Source organism: Chrysoperla carnea, chromosome 1 (genome assembly GCF_905475395.1).
Source record: "Chrysoperla carnea chromosome 1, inChrCarn1.1, whole genome shotgun sequence".
In the NCBI taxonomy this organism is placed as follows: Eukaryota; Metazoa; Arthropoda; class Insecta; order Neuroptera; family Chrysopidae; genus Chrysoperla; species Chrysoperla carnea.
Window position 1 is genome coordinate 42,898,775 of NC_058337.1, and position 18,909 is coordinate 42,917,683.

Here is an 18,909-nt window from a genome sequence, read left to right on the forward strand (position 1 = left end):
CAGTAAAATAGGGAGAACTTAAGAACATAATATATAAGCCATATTTTATTTTATAATAACTTATATTAAAATATATTAAACTAATATTATACGCTTAAAATAGACGTCTTTCACAAAATATCATAAATCGACTATGTTTATTGATATTAAATTACTGTTCAATTCAGCTTGTTTAGGGAAACAAACGCATGTTAAACAAGTGAAAACAAACAATTGACTGAGTTAATTGTTGAAATACCACCACTCTATCACATTACACATACATTCATGTCGCACATATATAACTAATATTACCATATAGTACATATTATACAATTTGAGCATAATTGGTGCTCTCACGGGTAAACAGTGATGTTTACGAAAAAATGTTCCAAGCAAAAGTGTTTATTTTTTATAAGGAATATTTTTTATATTAAACTTTTGTTCTATCTCTAACGGTTTACAAGATGGGTCCTACAGACACAAGACCCGAGCACGGACCTAAGCACGCTAAAAATATTTCAGCTTGATATCTCTTTTCATTTTAGAGTAATCGTGATGACAGACGACAGACAACCGGAAATGGGCCAATTAGGTGATTTTATGAACACTATACCAAAATTTTGTTCATAGTATCAATATTTTTAAGCGTTACAAAACTCGCAACTAAACTTAGTATACCTTGGTATATTTCATATACATAGTATCAAAATTTGGACTTCCCATAAATGTCCATACTTAAATGTTAATTGTATTCAAGTTTTAAAAATATTATGTTTGACTACCACTGATTGAATACAATAAATGTGTATGTAAGTATAATGAAATCATTGGTTCACCTGCATATAAAAAACATTTAACATGAATTAGAATTTGCAATCTACTGATCAGCAGTTGTATATAAACAAAATGTATATTAATAAATTTTATACCAAACTTAAAGTCGAACTTCTTTAAATCATGTTATTTAAATGATTTTTTTTATATCGAGATTTAACTGTATATTCTTAGTTTTGTATAATTAATTATCATCTATTTCAAATATAAAATACATAAACATTTTATTGATATTATTATTCTACATACTTCTTCTCTACAGTGCTCTCTTTTCACAGGACAGATTGTTCTCGTTTACGAATTTGTTCTTCAAATTTCAAAACAACGTTCAAACATAACCAATTTTATTTCTTTTTAGGTATTAATTATAACCAAATATACCTAAAGTTTTATCTGGAAAAGTTTTCAGATTCTCAAAGAAAAACATCTTATGGAAGTGCTTTGATCATAGCCTTAAGTCACTTCAAGTCAGCTCAAAATTGATGAGCAGTCACTTTTTACTTTTGCAGAATTTGTTCAGGAAAAAATGTTGCTAGCATTATCGCAGATATTGATTATGCAAAAACAAAAGAATGGTTTAAGTACAGAAAAGTTTTGCATTCAATTTTTGTCTATTGCCCGATTCTCAATAAAATATTTAAACAGTTAGTAAACCTCCTTTAATTCTGAAAGTGAGGAAAGGTTGATAAGCTAAAGTTCAAAACCCTCTGAGCTGGCTGAGCATTCTCAAGGTCACTGTAGGCTTAGCAAACTTTTGTTTGCAAGATTTCATTGAAGAAGCTTTATTAATTACCATGACATAATACATTTATTTATAAAACATTTTACATATATAAATTTAAAAGACTATTATTTTCGACTAATTATACCATGTATATTAAATATACCAAGGTATACTAAGTTAAGTCGAAAGTTTGTAACACTTAAAAATATTGATGCTATAAACAGAATTTTGGTATAGGTGTTCATAAAATCATCTAATTAGTCGATTTTCCGGTTGTCTGTCTGTCTGTCGTCAGTCATCAGTCGCCTGCCGTCTGTCGTCTGTACGTCTTTCATCACGATTACTCAAAAATGAAAGAAGATATCAAGCTGAATTTTGATAGTGTGCTGAGGACGTAAAAAGTGAGGTCGAGTTCGTAAATAAGCAACATTTAGGTCAATTGGGTCTTTGGTCCGTAGGACCCATCTTGTAAACCGTTAGAGATAGAACAAATATTTTCCTTCCTAAAAATCGTTCCTTTTAAAAAAATAAACAACTTTTGTTTGAAACATTTTTTTGTAAACATCACTGTTTACCCGTAAGAGCGCAAATTTTGCGCAAATTGTATAGCATGTATTATATGTGACAGAGTAATCAACATCTATACGTGGTTTTTTAACAATTAACTCAGTCAATTGTTTGTTTTCACTTGTTTTTATTTTTTTTTGTTTTTTAATTTCAATTTGTCAGTATTACTCCCTAAAATTAGTAAATACGAAAAAGTCAATAATTTTACATTATTCAACAAGTCTAATAAAATAATCACCAACAACGAAAAGAACCAATTTTTATTCACCCTTCGAAAAAATATTTTATTTGCTTCCTTCCTATACGCTTTACGTGAAGATTTTTTCCGGTATTTTTACCAAATTTATAATATTATTAATAAATATTATTATTATAAACTAATTTATTTCATCCACTACTTCATACACAAATTCTTCCAATCTGCTGTTATGAAATATAGGTAGGCTATAGAATTTTTAAGAAATATTTTTCAATAACCCTTTAGGCAATTTAATACCTATCAGAGTGTATAGGGTTTTATAATACACTGAAATACATATTCGTATATACATATCCACTAGCATTAAATTATTATTAATATAAAATAACCTGCTATATTTAAAAAAAAAAAATATATACTTAAAAAAAAAGTATTGAGATTCAAAAAAAAAAAATTATAATAACTATGTATAATATAAGTTAAATACACAATATTCAAAAATTCAAAATTATTATAGATTACGATGTCAAAAAACTAAAATACGCAAACAACAATATATGTGCATAAAACATATGATACATGTATTTATCGGTTTCAGGTAATTTTTATAAAAATCATTTTGCTATACGACAACCGATGCTTTTTATAGAACTGCGATACTGTGTTTGAGTAGGTATTGGACGAATAGATGGATATTAACGATCCATTATAACTTACTTAAAATGAGCAGTCTAAGAGAAAAAAAGCCCATTCTTTTAATGGGATGTACACGGGTTATTTTAGAGAGACCAGCCTCGAAAAAAAACAAAGTACGTTTTAAAAGCATATAGTTTGATCTTATAATTCTACTTTAAAATAATTTATATTTAGCAAAATTATAAATTATAATTAAATAAATTGTACGACTGGATTCTAAAACAGGCATGGGCGAGTTATTTTAAGTCGAAGTCACCATTGTTATAACTTTATTGTGTGCCATAAACTATATTGTGTTTTTCTTTATTCAAGCTCGCATTGCTCATAGATGAGGAAGCGAGAAGGGTATACGACTCTTCCACCTATCTCAGTTTCTCTAATAGTAAAGAGATAGGTAGAAAAAAAATATTGTCTCTCTGTCTTACTCGTATTTTTTGTTGTCACTGGTTAGATTGTCACTGTCTTACTGGTATTTTAAGTTAGGAGTCCGAGGGACTTCACCGAGTCACATTTGTTTATGCCTGCTTTAAAATACACATTGCGGTTAGTCTCTCTAAAGCACGGAAAGACAGTGGTTACTCTTTGAAGTAACTCAGCAGGTAGAAGCAGGTACTCTCAATGAGTATCATCCATCTCACTTCGTAACATACATACAGTAAATCATCCATCTAACTTCGGAACACACATCTTTTGCTAAAAGTCTATCAGTGTACAACAAAGTCAAAGTCTGCCCAGCACTGCTCTAAAGTATCCCGGGTATAGTCATACCCTACATAGACCACTCTTTTCATTTTAAGAATTAAGCCAACAGATTTTACCAATATATTTTTATAAATAACTAAAACAAAAACTTCGCAAAAATATACCCAGCATAAATAACCCAAACAACAAAAATGTTCCCGCAAACTTATTTATTGATAAACGTTAATTGTGGACGAGCAATTTAAAACACATTATTTGAAAAATAATGACCCGTTTTTTACAGCGTAACTTACAATATAATTTAAAGAAAGTGAAAAAATACACCTATTGCGAGTTAAACTTTTTTACCCCCCAAAATCAAGTGAGATGTAAATTATGGAACATTCTGTATGTAAATTATATTTCATATTAAACGATTCTTTATTAATTTCTTCTTTATTTTCTTTTTTGATAGTTGATCCGTTAAATTGTCAGCCATTTTAAATTTGGAACATAAAAATTTAATTAAAATTCGAAAGAATACAATGAAAAAAAAAAACAACAGTTAATCATTACTTAATAACTTCTTTTTTTTTTAATTTCAGATAATTAATATGTTTGAATATTTTTTTAATTTTATCTAAAAAAAACTTTTATATTACATTATTACCAGAAATTAATGAAAAATATACTTTTGATTTTATCGTAATCGCAATGTTGAAACAATTTATTTATTACAAACAATATTAAATAAAAATACGTGAATAAAGTTACCAATATCTCACGAAAAGGACTTATGCAAAAATTTTCATTACCATTCTTAATAAAACGATGTCCATTTTAGATCACTTCTTAATTTTTTTATTGTTAATTTTTGTTTAAAACTTTAAAAAATAAAAAGAGAGCGTAGAATTTCGTCCAAATTTCTTTAACAGATACCTGCAAAGGACTCCGGTAAACATAACTAGTAATTATTATCAGTAGAATTTTACAAGCGCGTAGGTTGGATATTTGATGATTAACCAAAGCCACTCTGCAAGTAAAGTGTTTTTTTTTACTTGAAATGAGATAATTGTTCCTGAAATTGTTCGAAATCTTTTGTAAAAATTATGTTCTCAAATTCTCTGATCCGTTTTTTCAGAACGATAGCTTAAATATGACGTTGGGTAGACTGGCCAAAAATAAGCCACTCATGAGGTTTTAAGTATGTATTAATCATTTGACGAAGCACCCTTTCTACCCCATCAAGTTTTTATTATCCTTTATTTAATTTAAATATTTTTTATTTTTTTATTTTCTGTATCCCTTAACCGTATTTAGCTTCAGAAAGAACGACTTTTGAGGACAGAATTCCGCATCATTTGATCACTTACGCCATTTAATATATAGGGTAGTCACAACATATTGCAAGCGCGAAATTGAATTTGGAAATTTGATAAAATCAATATCTTAATTTTACAATCCAGAATAACATAATAATTACAGCATAATTTGTATAAAAACTTCGAATCGTTATTTTATTGATTGTTAGACCATACTTTCGGCAAGGAAATTCAGAATTTTTTATCATTACAATGAGTTTGCCGGCTCGATTGGATCACAGGGAAAGAGTTAAAAAATTTTCCGCAGACAAGCGTTCAAGTAGTTCCTACGAGTTAAATATAGGGAGTAAAACTTGCTGCATTGGGTATATATATTAATAAAATTGAAAACTTCCTAAAACTGTTGGAATGTTTTTCTCGAAATACCTTCTTTAAGATAATCAATATTTTGTTGTTTATACCCTTCATACACTATCACTATCTTATTTATGTAAATTGTGTATTCATATGGTTATTTAATACGATTATATTAAATGACGCATGGGTGCCGAATAGCGCCCTCTGGTATTGTGCTACTGTACAGACACACCCCTTGATGTCGAATATAAAAATAAAAGTAATCATTACACAATATTTATTATGTAAGACAAAGATAAAAACATAATATTAAGTGAATATCAATTTCTGTTGATCACAAAAATATACCTTTTTTAAGAACCCCGCTTTGAGAGAAAGATATAATAATGAGTTGTTTTCTTTGGTGTAATCTTTGGAATACTAATTATAGTTAGTTGGAATTATCGTGTACTCATCAAATTTAATTTATGCCCTATTGTCTACTTTGTTTTAGATACTTGACGCATGAATTTGTAATATGATACAAGTTAATATGATACAAGTATTGTTTTGCCCTTACCCATTTGACCAAACAGTTTTTATATTTAAAATCAAGATTAATTGAAATTTTCTTGCATGTCTTGAAGCTTTTATTCAACGGACTTTGTCGTCCATCTGCTACAAGTTCTGCAATCAAAATTTCGATTTGATAATTTAAACTTAAGGGTTAGAAATTTAATCAATAATTATAGCTCTGGGAACACTATATTTTTTGAATTATGTATCTGACCACCGTATTTAATTCTAAACATCACGATGGTAAAGAATTATTAGTAATATAAAAAGTGCAAGAAGCGTTTACTAAAAATTTAATTGATTTTAGACAAAGATTTTTGTAAAAACAATTTCAAAAGAAGTTACAATAAGCAATTGACTGAATTAACTGTTGAAATACCCTTTGCAGACAATGTAGAATATTGCTTGCACTATTTTTAATAAATTAGAAAAGTTAAAAACTTTTGTTCCTTCATTTGTTCTAGTTTTCGAAGTATTTTCTAGAAAACTTTTTTTTTTACTTTTTCAATTACCAGACTCTCCAGTTAAAACTATTTACAAATTTTCATCTAACTGTTATATTTTTTGAGAAAATGAACACCATCCTTTTACCCTAATTTGCGCCATCACGGGAAAACAATGCTACTTACGAGAAAGTGTTTCCAACATTTTCAATTTTTTTTTTCTATCTAAACTTTTATTCTATCTCTATCGGTTTACAAGATGGGCCCTAGATCCAATTGACCTATGTTGCTCATTTATGAACTCAAATACACGTTTTACGTCCTGAGCACGCTATACAAATTTTAGATAGATATATGTTTTCCGATTTTGAGTTTTCGTGATGACGGAGGGAATGGAAATGGACTAATTTGGTTATTTCATAAATACCTGTACCAAAATTTTGTTCATATCATCAATATTTCTAAACGTTACAAACTTGGGACTAAAATTAGTATATGCTTGATATATATTTCATATATACCAGTTTTAATTTTACAACGAGTAGATGGAAAGGACCCGAACAATGGTACTTGTATATTCCAAAAATTATTTCCTTAAAATAAACAAAAATTGATTTACATAAACCGAAAAAATTTAAGCAAATAATAAGCCAATGATTATAACAATGACCATGACGTGACATTTCTATAAATAACCATATGTATTCGATTACTATATATTTATTAAAATATAAAAATTTCCTGATTACACAAATTTTGATACTGTACCTACCTTTCTGTAAAGTTCAACATGTATCTGCGATAAATATTTACTGATGCATTTTAATTTTGAATTATAACGTTAATCATGATTTTAAAAATATTTGAAGGTCACACATTGCATTTAGAAGAATTTTTTTAAGAATAAATGCCGATTATTGTTTTTTAAAAGACCGATTTAATTAAAATAAACAATTCCAGTTTTTTAAAAAGAATATAGGTAATTAATTTCGGTCCAACAGTTATTAATATCCTACGTCCACTCGAACACATTCTTTGATTTATAAAAAGAAAACCAAACAAATGCATTAATAAATAAAAAGAAGAGTAATTTATGTTTTTGTTTTTTTTTTTGCAAATTTATTAGTTTTTAAAATTTTTTAGGAAACATAATATTTGCGGTTATAGTCTTAACATAGAGAGAGTATCAGGAGAGATTGGGATATAATAGAGTTTTTCAATGAAGAGTATTGGTAAACAATTTAATTTGGCTCGGAAATATACAACATCCCAATCATTAATCTGTGATTGGATGCAGCTTTTATATTAGCATTGATATTAAAGCTATTTGGCTAAAAAAAGATGGCATTGTCTTGCAGAATTCTAGATTGAGATTTCGAACTTAAATCGTTTTTTTGAAGTTGGTCTTGGAAATGTTAGATATCTTGGATATACCAAATAATTAAGTATTATATAAAAAACGATTCTTGAACTTCACACTTATGTCTTTTAGCTTTTAAAATCTCGAAGCTCTTCGAAAATTCTTAATTGAGATACTTAAAAGTATGTTTAAATGTGGTGTCGCCAAATATTGTGATCCATTAAGCGCTATGAAAATACATGCGTGGATACTGCGTTCTTCGTAGCCATTACCATCAGGATCCAAATAATTTTAGTTTTCAATGAAATTTGAAAATCACCGGACATTATACATCCTGTAAAGTATCCCAAATAAGAATAAATAAAGAAAATTATCGTTTTGTTTCAGTTATTTTTCCAACAGTTTATTTCTCAAAAAAATTATCACTAAAAAATCATAATAAACACTGATATTTTATGATTTTCATGTTGAATGTTGACCAATATTTTCGAAATCTTAGCCAATACACATACTTAACACCATGACCGTACAAATTAAAAATTCGTAAACTTAATATCATGATTGCGAAACTTTTTTAGCATATTATAATAATAGAGTAATATTATCTACATTTACAATCACTAAAAGTACATTTTTAAAAAACCACATTCATTAATAATTATGCGAAATACTGAGTGATTCAATTACTCAAAAAAAAAATAATAATAATAAGAACAGGTACATACACACAGAATTATGTACACAAAAGTGTCTTATTACGTACTCCTTTTACAATAAACCAGAAATAAAAATAAAACAGCCCGGTGTCTGTCACTATTAGACACAACACCAATTACTTTCTAATTAAGCTAATGGAAGTGGATTCATATTATAAAAGTCAACTTTATTTATTATAATATTTCTGAAATTGAATCTCTTGAGCGCAATGAACGCAAATTCGAGAAATTTTGATATCAAATAAAAAAACTTGTAGTCATACACTAATAATAAAATTATTTTTTATTATTTTAATTATTTATTATAATATAGTATATACTACCAAAAACCTAATATAAATTCAATTAATAATATTTCCATTTTCATAAGATTGAGCATTTTCAAATCTAAAATATTTCTTTCTTCTAGTAAAATATTATATTTCTATTCTACGCTCCTATTTGACTGTAAGCGTAATAGTATTGAAATTTCAGAAAACTGCTCTCTCATTCGAAATATCAAATGAATCGAACTATACACTCGTTTAAATACATTTGTTGGAGATTGAAAATTAAAAAGTGTAGATATGATACAATCTTGCATATCGAATTTCGCGGTGAAAACAATAATTTTCTTTCGAAAAACAGAAAAAAATAAATAAAAGAAAAATTGTAAATTCATTATAATAAGTTTTGATGTACAAAAAATTACATACCTACCACAAACATTAATAAAATTAAAAAAAAAAAAAAGTTCCCAAAATAAACATGAAAATAATATATACACACCTTAAAAAATAAAAAACAAAGTTGAAAAAGTTCTTTTTTCGTAATATAAAAAATACATCCTTAAGAATTACGATGAACCATCATGCACCAAACATTCATTTTATTACCGAATGGCCCAAAAACTCTAGAGATTTAATTAAAAATTACGAGAGCGGCAGCGTTAGGATACTTACTTCTTACATTTATATTACTCAATAAATTTTAACAACAAAGTAATGTTTCGCTTGACGTCTAAACCTTTTTCTAATTCAACTTTAAACAATTTTAAAAGTATTTCTGAAAAGGCAAGTATTTCGGGCATATATTGTTTTGAGATATGATCGTTGAGTATACATACCTAGTAAACATGGAACGCATTTAATTAATAAGCCAATTGAATTAGTTTTATAAACATGGTACAAATTATTTGTTAAAATAGGTATCTACACCTAGTTGTTGAAAAAAAAAAAAACGTAACGTAATTCCTTTCACTCATAATATAAATTTAAAGAATAAGTACAGATTAAGTTAAGATATAATTAGCGACGCATTCACCTACACCCTTGAAAAATAGTTTCCCTTTATTAAATCGTTAATTGAACGTACTGACTGTATAAACTTGGAAATTATATTTATAGTTTGGGTTTGAATATGTTACACGCGTTGAAGTCTCTTGGCATTTGTAGGTATTTTTCAATTTCGCTATAGTTAACATTGTATCTACGGTCAGTAATTGTATTCTTACTATCTACTAGGCTTAGTTTAGGCAGTAATAGATAGACGGATTTTACTGTTATGATATTAATTATTACAATAAACGTAATCGTTTAAAAGATTAAATCAAGCGTTAACTAAGTTTAGAGATAACGATGATGTTGTTAAGAAGGTGTGGAATTCCACAACTGTAAATATATAATTAGTAAAAAATAGCACTAGTAAAAATTGTAAAAGAATCATTTCGCGAACAAATGATAAGCAATGTCCAGTATACTGCGCACATGTTATTTTCGCATTTATACTATTGTATTTCTAAAAAATCACTAAAATTATATTATATCAGTCTGCTTTTCCTTTCTCTGGACCGGGTTGCATTTTAATACCATGTATGTATGAAATATATCAAGGTATACTAAGTTTTATCACAAGTTGGTAACGTTAAAAATATTGATGGAACTAACAAAATTTTGGTATAGATGTTCATAAAGTCACCTAATGAATCCATTTCCGGTTGTCCGTCCGTCTGTCTGCCCGTCATCACGATAACTGAAAAACGAAAAAAGGCATCAATAAGATATCAATAGATATCAGAAAGGTCAATTGGATCTTGACCGTCAGAGATAGCACAAAAATTTAAATATAAAAAATGTTCCTTATAAAAAAATAAACAACTTTTGAAACTTTGAAACATTTTTTTTTCGTAAACATCATGGCTTAGCCGTGAGGGCGTAAATTAAATTAGAACATTAGAGTGTGTGCTATATGGGAATATGAGCTATGTATATGTGAACCCACAATCGTGTTATATATACACAACTGTGGCTGCCTAAGAGTGACTATATTTCTTTACTTACATGACGTAAAAAACAAACGATTGTGCGTAATCAACTCTGTGTTAACATGGTATTTCAACAATTAACTCAGTCAATTGTTTGTTTTCACTTGGTATAAGTTTGAATGCAGTTGAAAATACCTGAAGTTAAAAAAAAAACTGTTTTACACTTGCGACTAAACGAAGTAAAAAGATTTTTTTGCAGTGGACTGGACGCCAGTAATGAAGAGGCTACGACTGTTGAAACTTTTTGAATACCACTTAGTATGTATTGTATATTTTGTAAAATAAAATGAACATTACTAATCTATCTTTATCCTTTTCTCACACCTTGTAAATGTCATGAATATATTCGTGAGTCTTTAATCATGATGCCTTCTTTTCGTTTGGACACAGCTTTGAACACATTTCGGTTGACATATTCCACAAAATTATAAATAAAACGATGTAGTTTATAACATAGTACCTATAATATACGAACCTATACTATACTTATATATCCATCTCACTTTATTATTTTATATTATATATTTAATAATCTCTTTATATTATAAATGCGAAAGTAAGCATGTTTGTTTGTTTGTTTGTTTGTTACGCTTTCACGCTTAAACTAGCGAATGGTTTTTAATGAAACTGTACAGCAATATAGCTGATATATCAAAATAACACATGATATATAATTTATAAAGATATATTTAAAAAAAATACTAATAATTTTAATTAATTTGACATTGGAAATTACCATAAATTACAGATTTCTGTAAAAGAGTCAATATAAAATATTTCAAAGCCACTTCTCTGATATACTCAATGAATAACTACTATTATACATTTAAAAAAATAATATATTTTACCTGTGTAAAACAATCCCCACCATTATTTCGAGTGTTATAGAAAAGGGATAAGCGGGAGCAATATTTATCAATATTTACTTTTAAATCCAGCGAAGCGGGTGGGTATCACTCTAGTTGTAATATAAAATGATATTTGTTATTTCTGTTTAGTGACGAATGATTTCACAGACTATTTTAAATGACATGACTAATACACCCACATTTCCGTCATTTGTCATTAACAATTCTACTCTAAAATGAATAAATAATATTAACAATATAATATTATTATAAACTATTATAACATATTATTTATAACAATATAGTGTTTTTTATTTATTTTATTTTATTTTTTTGAACTTTTGAAACCTTTGTACAGTTTAAATTATACGCAAAACGTTGCGAATTATTATTAATGACATTTAAAACAAAACGATGAAAAATTGAATCAATTCATCAATTAAATATGTTTAAACAAAAAATAAAATTTTGAAAAACAGATTGTATCAGCACTGATATTACGGAAAATTCTTTGAATAATCCATTCTTTGAATACACATTTACTTGGGGAATATCAAACTTATCAGGCAATCTCAATTTCATAAATGTTAAAGGCTAAAAGATTATTTTAAATTAGAAAGGTATTCTTTATGAAAAGCAAGACAACTTTTTTTTTTGAAATGAAATAAATTTTGCATAAATTGAATATCTTTTTAATAATTTTTCAATTAATTTTTGAAATGCATATCAGATTTCTTCCTCTGAACCCAAAAAATTTGGCATTGAATATTTTGCTTTATAAAACCTTGAATTTCGGAAATTAGACCGAAATCATTTTATTTTTTTTGAACAAACATAATCAAAACATTTATAATCTGAAACATTTACAATTAGTGTAATTAATTAATAAGTACTTCTTGACCCTAAAAATGTTTAAATATTTAGACACCCAATTATATTCATATTCAGATTCAAACAAAATTTTTATTTTCAAATATCCTGGTATTAAGGTAATTAAAAACAAAATTTTGAAAATAAAAATTTTTTTTAAAAAAGAATTGAATGAAAAAAGAGCAATAATTTTTAAAATTATAATTTTTGATGAATTTTTTCAATAAAAAACTTATCGCTAAAATTCATACTCAGCTGTTTTTTTAAATCCACGATGATAAAATTATTTAAGTATAATGAACGGGAAATTTTTCACACGATATTATTTAAATATATTTGAAAATATATTTCTAATATGTAACGGGCTACTTAAATTTAACATCATATAGAACTATTTACATAAATTATTTTTATTAATATCTAGCTGACTCTAGCTAGGCATTGGAAATTGATTATTTTTTGTGATTGTATTGATATCTTCTTCATTTTGAATTTGAATGAAACTCAATTGCTTCGATTCAATTGTATAATACTCATATTGTGATAGATGAGGAAGGAATATAATAAGATTGCAATATAAAACTAACATATGTCCGTTTATTCAATAACGTCAACAGAAAAAATAAATTTATTTATAATAATCAAATAAAAATTCGCAACACAAGTTGCGTAAACTAAGTGAATTCCCTTCTAATAATAATTCAAATTCTCACATGTTAATAAATTCTAAAAATTAATAATTATAAAAACTAACTTTAAGTGCAGATGAATATAGACTGAATAAAGTGGAATATGAAATTTTTTTCAATTCTCTTTAATTAAAATTACTAGACAAGATATTTGTCAATATTTAGTTACACCTGTATGTATCATATTAAAAACATCAATTATAATCGAGAGACCATGATGTAAATAAATATCGTAAGCATGATTAAAAGTAAACAAAAACAAAAAGTAATAATAATAAATGAGTAGATAAACAAAGTAAAAAAATTCAATGAGCTGAAAAAATTGCACTCTGTGTCTAGAACTCGAATAGCCTAATTAATAGGGCGCTTAACATGCATCCAAGAAGTCCTGGTTCGAGTGTATTTTTTTCAATTATCTTTAATTTTAATTTTTAAGGAATATATGATGTTAAACTATTTTTAAATTAACGACAAATGGTTGAATGATAAATAAGTTTATCGCCATCTGTAACTTTGCCTATTATTAAAAAATAACAATTTTATTAAAAGTGGGCATAAAATTTTAATAATTATGTTTTAACTGTACTTTTTAAATCTCGTTTTTAAACGCTTTACCAAAAGCAGCTAAAGCCTCGATATAAATTTTAACGAAGGTCATTTTCTTTGGCTACAAGGTAGTATCAATAAACATTTGACGAAATTTCTGTAAAATTTCATCTTCGATACAAAAGCACACTTGAAAAGGGAATTCGCTAATGACAAAAAATAATTTTATAAGAAAGACAATTTTTTTCTTCTCAATCATTTGTTGTAGTAAATACTAGTTTATTGTAAATTTATAATTTATTATCCTTGTTTATCTTGTAAAAACAGCATGTGTCTGCTGATAACATTTAACACTCAGTAATGTACTTATGAGTAGTTTCAGTCTCAGTTTAAACGGTTGAATAGATGAATGTAAAAAATACAAATAAAAAAACACGTAGTTTTGTAGTTTTTTGTATTGTAAGGTTTGTTTTCACTTTTTCTTTCACAATTTGTAAAAATATTCTAAAACGTCCCTCATAAATAGAAATTTTTATGTTTTTAATATACCTACGTTTAAGCGAATTTCTAAAAATTCTGGAATAAACACAAACATATTTAAATTATACTATTCTACGACTGTTTATTAGAAAACTTAATGATAACGAGCGTAAATTCTGTGTTGTAATTTCATTATTTTTAAGTTTAAATTATACATTGAACTATCACCAATTAACAGATCACGTACTTATACGTCATCAACAGAGAGCGCCAAATATTTTTTTTAAATATTTTTTTACACTTAAATACAGCATTTTTAAGCAGTATTTATATTTTTTACTTTGTTTATAACGGTGTAAACAATGAATTGAAAATATAAAAGAAATACATAAATATTCCCTATTGATAGTATTTTTTACAAAATAGATATTAAACATTGATTGAAAGGATGCAAAATTTACGTTTATAAGTATTTGTTCAAATCACTCTTTATGATAAATTAAGTCTTTGAGAAATAATTTGAGCCTGCTGAGGTTTGCGATGGTTTTGATGATATTTTCCAAATCGAATATTTTTTTACAATTATAAAACAAACCTATTGGCTTACACATAAACACCACCTTACTATTACTACAATTTACGCGGTACATAGATACAAATAAAACACAATACCAACTGTGTTTTAATATATCCAAGCCTAAGAAAACTTAATAAAAAAAATTTATACAATTCCTTCTTCTGATGCTAAAGAAAGTCTATAAACAAACAAAAAAAAAAAACATTACATTATCATCCATTATTTGTTACTTGTTCAACATACAAATTTGACTTTAATAGTTGACAATAAATAATTTTTTCATTTATATATTGATCACATTAATAATACTTTTGTTTTGGTTCATTTCAGGTCTCTGCTACTGATCCAGATTGTGGTGTCAATGCAATGGTAAATTATACACTTGGTGAACAGTTTGGCCGCTTACATGAATTTATTGTACGATCTGGTACGGGAGAAGTATGTATTGCTGCTGAATTGGATTTTGAAACTCGTGCCAATTATGAATTTCCAATAATTGCTACGGATAGAGGTTAGTACTTTTGTTTTTTAATTATAAATTTGAGATCTTAATATAAATTAAATTATTGTCGAAGATCAATCAACTCTTGTTGTTTTATACATCACTAATTCGTTGTTGCTTTTATACTAATCCATCTTTAGCCCAAAAAATGGGACAGAGTTTCAATATGGATTATGGAATCACTCTCACCAATTGGTGGAATTCCTTCGAGCAAATCATATCACACTTCTCTGATAATTTTTATTTCTATTTATATCACTACAATCGTTCATTTGATATTATAATGTTTGAAAATTTACCAAAGAACATTAGAGTATTTATATCATATTCTAGCTCAAAATATAACGAAGGGATTTTTATGTTCAAAAATGATCAAAGACTATTTAGGTGCAAAAATACTTTTTATTTGGCAAAAATTCATTTCCTTCTTCAATTTTTTAAATTTATTCTAACAGCAAATATGGATCACAAATATTAAATTATATTAGTAGAAACATGGAAATTAAATACTAGTAAATAAATAATGACTCGGTAAATCAAGAGCGGCAACATTAATAACATGCAGCCGTAAGAGCAGGTAGATTGCGGCTTGCAAAACAAGCGGGGGACGAAGTTGAGGAAATTCAAGTGGCCTGTTTGTAATGGAGTAGTTATCTAACTACAAAAAAAAACCATTTTCAATGCAAAACAAAAGAGTTGAGCTTTCTGACTTTTGAGCAGAAATTTGATATAAATACCACTGAGCAAAGCTTGCTGTGCAAAGGTTGCTGCTAGATCAGATCCAAATGGTAAATTTAAAAAAAACCGTATAAATTTGACTAAAATGGGAATAGATCACATTTTGAGAATGGGAATAGTTCACAAAAACAGAATGTTCGTGGAAAAATAATATTGTATCAATGCATCTTTAAAGAAAGTCCAACAGAAATCCATAGCATTATTTGATTCTAGTTCAACCCATCACCATTTTCAGCTCAAGAATACAGCTTTTTACCCTTAGCATAGCTCACTAGTTGAGTATTTCTGTCCTGATAGATTCTTTGCCAGACTTAAATATGTATTGTAAACGTGAATTATGCCAGATTAACCAGAAAGTTTTAGTTTTGGTGATATTAATCATTGCTGAAGAAGTAAAATTGTATTGTTAATAATAATTATTCATTTGTTCCAGGTGGATTAAGCACAACAGCTATGGTGAAAATTCAATTAACGGATGTCAATGACAATCGACCAATATTTTATCCACGCGAGTATAACGTTTCGTTACGTGAAGGTGGTGTAAGCTCATCCGCCACTAATCCCGTAGTAGTTGTTGTTGCCACAGATGCCGATTCTGGACGATTTGGTCAAGTGCAATATCGTATTGTTAGTGGAAACGAAGCAAATTTATTTCGTATTGAACGTAACACCGGTGAAATATTTGTGAGTCGACCATCGTTATTATCTACACGAACACAACCATACCATCATCTAAATATATCCGCGACAGATGGTGCTGGTTTACGTGCAATTAGTGATGCTGAAGTGTTTATTAGTGTTATCGATTCGGCCCAACGGCCTCCGATATTTGAAAAATCACGATATACGTATCAAATAAAAGAAGATGCTAAATTAAATACAATTGTGGGAAGTGTTAAGGCAACAAGCACGGATTCAGGTAAATATTTTAAGTTTCTCTTTAGTTTTTAAGTTTTCTGAAAAATTTGTAAATGATCATCAATTTTATAAAATATTGATTGGCCATCTTCTCTTTCCAGGACCAGAGTAGTAGATCTGGCCATATTTCTTCTATGGAAGATATGGCTATTTGACTATGTTTTAATATATATTTAATAATAATTTAATAGACTAGACTATCTTTAACGAGGCTACCTTAGCAAATAAGAAACAATTTGTTTTTGGTTTTCCATGTGCAAAAATCAATTACGTTTTTATTGTAACTTGGCAAACTAATTTCTCTAACAGCAAACGAGATTAAAAATCGTGTATGTGAATTTCATCCTCCCTAAGAAGTATAGTTACGTCTTTGTCACTTTACCAAGAGAGTGCCGCACTCAATATGCCTGTTAATTGTGTATCAGGATTCTTCTAATCAAGTTTTCACACCATTATTAATACTATAAAATTATTCTCTCAAGTGAGATCTTGATTTGGCTTCGGATAATTTGAACTAATTCGATAATTGACTTCAATTATCCGAATATTTTCGGAAAATAATTGCTTTTTTGAACTTTATCCGATTGCCTTTTTGAACTTTTTGAAAATTTATTTAAAAGAAACCGCAAATGTCGATTCACTAAATCTAAATATATATTTTCTATCGTTGCATGAAGATTGAACAATACATTTTACTAATATTACTCGTCAACGTATACTCAATGTCACAAAAAATGCTCGTTTTAAAACATTCTAAGTGTTACTATTATAACATAACATATGATGCGTACGCTTAGAATGTTTTAACTGTGGCACTTTTTCTGACAGTGAGTGTACGTGTGGTCCTTTATCTGCTGAAGTTACTAAATCTAATAAAGGACCAACTTCACATAATTAATAGAAACATGTTAATATGAATTGAATTGCACTTTTTTTCACGTACATTGATTATTATTTCTCAATTGTGTACATGTTTGAATCTTTTTAAAATTTTATATGATCTATAATTATTATATTAGTTATAAATGTGCATATCTATTATTATTATTTTTTATTACTATTAATGTGTTATTGTAAAATACACTTTCAAGTTATTGTTATAAAATATTAATATACTTCATATTTTATTTATATATATAGAAATATATATAGTATGAACAGACGCACAACCTCTATGTACAAATAATAATCAGTATTTTCCTTTTAAAATAATGGCCCTACTGCAACTCAATAGGGTACACCATATTCTTTATCATATGGATTAAAATTGTACAAAACTCTATGGAAAATGAGCCAGAACAAATTAATTTTAAAATTAATTGAAATGTCTTATATTTTTTTCTTTTCAATACTAGATGAGTAAATTAAATTACAAAACCGCATTGAAATTGAAAATTTATTTGGAAGTTACCATATCTATAATAGACATATGCAGGCAGCCAAAGGCTTCCAATATACGGCCGCCTCTTTTTTGTTACAATTAATTAGCAAGTTTGGTATATCTATAGTAGCCAAATATGTAGATTGTAGATGATTAAAATATTACAAAAGCTAATGAGGAATTTTTTTTATTCAAGAACGAAAAGGGAAATGAAATCTGAGGCAAAATACTTATAAAAGTTGGTTCTCTCTTAGATGTACACCAGTTTCCTTAATATAAATGATTTTTTATGTCAGGCATCTGAAAGGTCGTATGGTAGTTTTATAAATATTAATAGTTTTTCAAACGCAAGTCTTTCTACCTTTGTTAGTGACTAATAAATGGTAGCTACAAGACATCCATACTTACGGGATGACCAACAGGATATCTACATGAAATTTGGTACAGATGTGTCTTAAGGTCACTATTATACAACGGAATACTAAGGAATAATTTTTATTTTAAGGAAATAGTTCGAATTCCGTATCAAAATATTAGAACCCATGAATAAAGGTGAAGGAGGGGAGTAAGTGGGGGATAAAGGAAGTAAAAGCTATATAGTGGTAGTTTTTCTTTACAAAGT

General features: G+C 27.6%; 1 protein-coding gene across 1 annotated transcript in view; it reads left to right on the top strand.

The window, feature by feature from the left end:
- The window catches only part of LOC123305123 (protein dachsous), a 471,584-nt gene that overhangs the window by 377,344 nt on the left and 75,331 nt on the right, over window positions 1–18,909 (top strand). Inside the window, exons 2-3 of the mRNA XM_044886752.1 lie at window positions 15,079–15,259; window positions 16,422–16,907. Coding sequence (XP_044742687.1) covers window positions 15,079–15,259; window positions 16,422–16,907 — 667 coding nt within the window. The remainder of the gene's footprint in view (window positions 1–15,078; window positions 15,260–16,421; window positions 16,908–18,909) is intronic.